At 38.9% G+C, this 5,444-nt stretch overlaps 1 protein-coding gene across 1 annotated transcript in view; it reads right to left on the bottom strand.

Annotated features, from left to right (window-relative positions):
• Positions 1-4,102: 4,102 nt before the first annotated feature.
• Positions 4,103-5,444, bottom strand: part of RFX6 (regulatory factor X6) — a 56,690-nt gene continuing 55,348 nt past the window's right edge. The window contains exon 19 of the mRNA XM_008691174.2: positions 4,103-4,278. Coding sequence (XP_008689396.2) covers positions 4,103-4,278 — 176 coding nt within the window. The remainder of the gene's footprint in view (positions 4,279-5,444) is intronic.

Raw genomic sequence — 5,444 nt, 5'->3', positions numbered from 1 at the left:
TTGGGTTTCAGAGTTCATTTATTTCAAAGGGTTTTTCTTTCTCTCTCTCTCTTTTTTCTTTTCCTTTTCTTTTTTTTGGGGGTGGGGGGTGGTGTGGGTGGGTGGGTGGGGGAGAATGCGCTACCTGGGCTCACTTTCAAGAATTGGCAGTATTCTTTGTCCTGTGTGTGGACTGCGTTTGTATGAGCATAAATTCCATGGTTGAAAAACATCACCAGTGAGCCTCTAATTTACTGTCTATCAGGTTTTTCTGAAGAAGAGGAAATCCGTGCTGCTGTGGACTGGTGGTGTAGACAGAGCAGGTGTACTCTGAGCGGCTAAATGGAGATCCTGTCAACAGGGCTCTGAGGGTAAATCTGAGAGGACAGAGGATAACTGGGCATTGTGCCTCACTGCTCAGGATGGCGCAGTGCCAGCTCTGGTGTCTAGAGATCTAGCTCTGGACACCTGTCGTCTCGGTGTCCTGTTAGAGGGACCTACCCATTGTTGCCTGCTGGACCCCTCTCACAACCCGGCTTCTCTCTAGCTCTCCTTCTCTCTTTCTGCCCACCTCTGCTCATACTCTACTGCCTGTTTGCTTTTCTAGGCTGTGTGTATGAGTTTCATAGTCACCGTTCCTGAAGAAATCATCTGATAGGGTTCAGTAGATACCATTTAATATAGAACACCACTACTGGGCAAAATGTGGCGACATTCATCTCACAACCTACTGGTCTACCTCCGTTTCTCCATAGAAGTGTTACAGTTCTTCATCGTGCAAATCTGTTCCACACATTGCAGGATACTCACATCCCTGGTCCTGACACTAAATGCCAGTGTGCCTGCTCTCTTTAGGCATCATGGCAATAAAAAATATTCTCCTTCCCATTTCCAAAATGGGCTCTTGACCTGGGCGACCTTGAGGGTCTCATGGAAATTTCTCTTTCAAAGCAGAAACAAAGAGAAAGATTTTACATCACAACTATAATTGGAATTTAGCTTAAATAATTAAAAAACATCTTTCTAAGCTGAAAGCATACTTGGGAACATATAACTGAAGAGAGCTCTAACTTTTCTGAGTATAGCACTACCTGGAGAGAGGAAAATAAATCAGATCTCTTCTGACCTGTAATTCTATGTTAATGATATACCTGGGTTTTAGTTTCTCTTCAAGCTGTTGTAAAACAGACTCTTGGTGCCTGAATTGTATTAAGAATCCACTGAATTATTTGAAACATTCATTTTTCATTATGCCATTTATCTATAGTAACCATTATAACACAAAATTTGAAAGGTAGCACCCCAAGAACTGAATTTATAAACCTCTAGCTTTTTTATTTCTAACCTTACTTTTGGGCTTCCCATAAGCATTAGCTTGAACAGGTCACTTCTTTATAATTGATACTCCACAACTCCTAAAAATTACTTGAAGAATCATTTATTTACAGAACACTACAGACACTAAAAAACAAAGCAAGATCCTTTAACTATATTAAATGTATTAAAATTTATTAAAATTAACCTGAAGAATAGCAGAAAATGCCTTGAGCATCCAAGCTTTAGATTCATGGAGGAAACAATTCTCAAATGATGAGGGTAGCCGAGGGGCAGAAAGGTATTGAATGTCTCAAGCAACTTCGAGGTAAAATTAAAGATGCTGTCACTTTTAATTCATGCAGGACTGGCCCTGCCTCTCCAGGGGCATTTGGAAATGTGGAAGATGTTTTTAGTTGTCCCAAGGCTGGGTGAGGGGAGTGCTTTGGTATTTAGTGCTTGAAGGCCGGGGATACTCAGTCTCGTGTAATATTCAGACTAGTCCTGTAAAACCGAGAACTGTCCTGCCTGACAGCCAAGAGTGCCCAAACTGAGAAAATTATTCTACGTCCAATAGAGATAAACTCAAGTACCCCTGCCTGGGGAAAGGAGCAAGTTAGTCTTCCTGATGTCAAAATGTAACCCTTGTCGTCAGCCAGATACACGTGAAGCCCAGAGACAAGATTCACTTGTCTTCTGCTCTGCTCCCTGCTCCTCATCTACAAAGGGGCTCTCAACTTAGGGTCAGCTGTTTACACTGAAACACTTTGCAAAGAGGGTTAAGGAACACCTGAGACACACTACTAACATGTTCCTCTTTAATCACTTCTTTCTAGTCAGTCACCGATCCTTCAGTTGTACTAAATGATGCTCGTGCCTCTTCGAAACGATCTTTGGGCTTCTTTCTCCCACTCCTTTCCCTCACTTCCAGGTAGTCTCTGCACTTATCTGCTGGACATCCGGATGAGAGAAACAGCCTCCGAGATAGCCCGTTCTGGGCCTCGTCCCTCTTCTGCCTGGTCCACCTCCCTTTCCAGCCACTGTTGGCTGTTCCCTCAACATCACTTCCCCCATATTGCTTTTTACTCAAAAATCTTCGGTGAGCTTCTATTTCCTATCATATCACATGTTCATCATTACATCAGAATTTAGGAAAGGTGTTGGCAGAGTTTTTCCACAGTCATTGTATTTTCATTTTCATCTTTTTCAACTTGCATTTTCCAATGCGTCTGTTACAAAATAGCTGCTGAATATTTATTTAATTACTATACAGTGGAAACTTGGTTCTTAATTTTCAAGACTTCTGTCCAAACATTTCTTAAAGCTGTTTTGTTTTTTACTTCAGTCCAAGCCCTTATTAATTTCACTTCCCTTTGTACTCTTACCATATTATTATAGCAAATAATAGAACACTTATTGCTATTTCTCATGGTTTGTTACTGTTGCAAAATTTTTCTGCCAAATTAATTAGCTCATAAACTACATACTACTAAGCACGCTACTGAGCAAATGGTAGCAACACTCTGACAAGTTCACAATTCATTGTTTATTGCTTGCTGAAAACAATTCCACAGTTTGTCTTCACCAAATTACATCATGATGTATAATGGGTATTTGGGGCTTACAAATCCTTTAAAAATGTACCCGGAGATCACAGTATAATCCAATCCTTAATACAAATAATATAAGGCCTGTCGTAAGACTACAGGAAAAGCCTGTGAAGTTAATAGAGGTTCGCCATTACAGGCCATGAGTCTTACAACAGACCTCACAGCTAAGACATTTGATAAAGAAAAAGAAACAGAGTTAGGTAGATGGCGTATCAAATTCTATTAACTCATACGGAATGAATTCCTCACTTCCGAATTTCTCTTTGCATTCGGGTGATCCCTGAACACTCATTCACTCTCAGTTTCTAAGCCAACTACTTGATTAAAGACTGCTTCCAAATCTATAGAAGTTTAAACAGCCTATCAGCCACAATTTCCTTATATTTCTATGCATGGATACGATATGCAAATATTCCTGAATTATGATGTTTTGGCCAACCAGCTTTAGTCTTTAATTCAATATCCAAAGGAGCTTTGCCTGCAAAAACCAAGCATTCTTCCCAAACAGTAACAGCTCTGAGAGCAATCAAGCCTTTGAAAATATTTTCATACTTTATTTCTTTCATTTCGTCTTATCTTTCTTAAATAAAGAGGGAAAGCATTCATAATCTCCATTCAGTTACATAGAATCGGAATACTGCTACGTAACAGTAATCATCACACTAATGCACAGGATTGAAAGTCAAGCAACTTTGGTCTAGGCTGAACTGAATTAAGTCTTGACCCTGTAAACATTTCCATAGGAGGTAGAACATACACATTTGACTTTTGGTCAAATAAGGGACAGTAAACAATGATTCTGAGACCCTAATAAATTAAAGTTATTTTAAAGGCATTAAATATATTTTTCCTTTTACAGACCAAAGAAGAAAAAGCAAACAGATTTTCAATAAATTAGGAAGCAAAATATTAAATCTTCATAGTTGAAATGTTTGCATCTTTACAGCTCCACTGGTTCCATCTGATAATGTTTGAAACTATAATTAATAATGAGATCACATTTTAAAGAATTTGAGTGTAAGACAAAGTCTGCAAGTGTCTCCACTCATTATGGTATTGTCCATAGTTCTGTACCAGTGACTTGAAAAACAATGTCCTGTCACTGTATATTTCATTTTCTTTGCCCTGATGGCAATCTGAGTGAATAATATTTGAGCAGTAGAGAGTTTTGGTTTCAATCCCCGCCCAACATTGTTAGTTTAAGTGCCTCCGGCTGCTGTTCCCATGAACACAGTATTGATGGGTGGTAAAGAGGACACCATTTCTCTACTATTCGCTCCATGGGAATCCAGGGTCTCTTGAGCTGGATACTGATTGGAAGTTCCATACATACACTGAGATGAGGAGGAAGGAATTGACGTTTGCAAGCTGGATGCTGTAAGCGAAAATATAAACAGCAATTGAATATTGACCAACATTTTTTTTCTTCGCAAGTGTCTCTCATTTTAAGCCTCTGTATTTATTTTTGCATTTATCACACATATCTATGCTATTTTCCTAGAAATTGTTATTTCTTTTACACATTTCACAAAGGAAACTCAATTTCAAACTCAAATTCAGACAACCTTATCATCCAAATATATCCCAAATCTACCTCCTCTTCCCATCCACACTTCTTCCATTATTCATACCACCATCTTCTCCACCTTCTTACACCATACACAAAAATAAACTCAAGATGAATGTGAGACAGGAATCCATCAAAATGCCAGAGGAGAACACAGACAGCAATCTCTGTGACCTCAGCCACAGCAACTTCTTGCTAGACACATCTCCAAACACAAGGGAAACAAAAGCAAAAATGAACTATTGGGACTTCATCAAGATAAAAAAACTTCGGCACAGCAAAGGAAACAGTTCACAAAACTAAAAGACAGCCTACAGAATAGGAGATGATATTTGTAAATGTCTTCTCAGATAAAGGGCTAGTATCCAAAATCTATAAAGAACTTATCAAACTCAACACCCAAAGAATAAATAATCTAATCAAGAAATGGGCAGAAGACATGAACAGACACTTCTCCAAAGAAGACATACAAATGGCCAAGAGACACATGAAAAAATGCTCCACATCACTCAGCATCAAGGAAATACAAATCAAAACCACAATGAGATACCACCTCACACCAGTCAGAAAGGCTAAAATGAACAACTCAAGAAACAACAGATGTTGGCAAGGATGTGGAGAAGGGGGATCCCTCTTACACTGTTGGTGGGATTGCAAACTGGTACAACCACTCTAGAAAACAGTTTGGAGGTTCTTCAAAAAGTTAAAAATAGTGCTACCCAATGATACAGCAATTGCACTACTAGATATTTATCAAAAGGATACATAGTGATTTGAAGGGGCACCTGCACCCCAATGTTTATAGCAACAATGTTCATAATAGCCAAAATATGGAAAGAGCCCAGATGTCCATCGACAGATGAATGGATAAAGAAGATGTAAAATTATATATATTTGGCTATTGTGGATATTGCTGCTATAAACACTGGGGTGCAGGTACCCCTTCAAATCACTATATATATATATATATATAT

The sequence above is a fragment of the Ursus maritimus genome, unplaced genomic scaffold, assembly GCF_017311325.1.
Source record: "Ursus maritimus isolate PB19 unplaced genomic scaffold, ASM1731132v1 scaffold_13, whole genome shotgun sequence".
NCBI lineage: Eukaryota > Metazoa > Chordata > Mammalia > Carnivora > Ursidae > Ursus > Ursus maritimus.
Note: the sequence above shows the minus strand (reverse complement) of the source record. Positions and strands in the feature narration are given on the sequence as shown.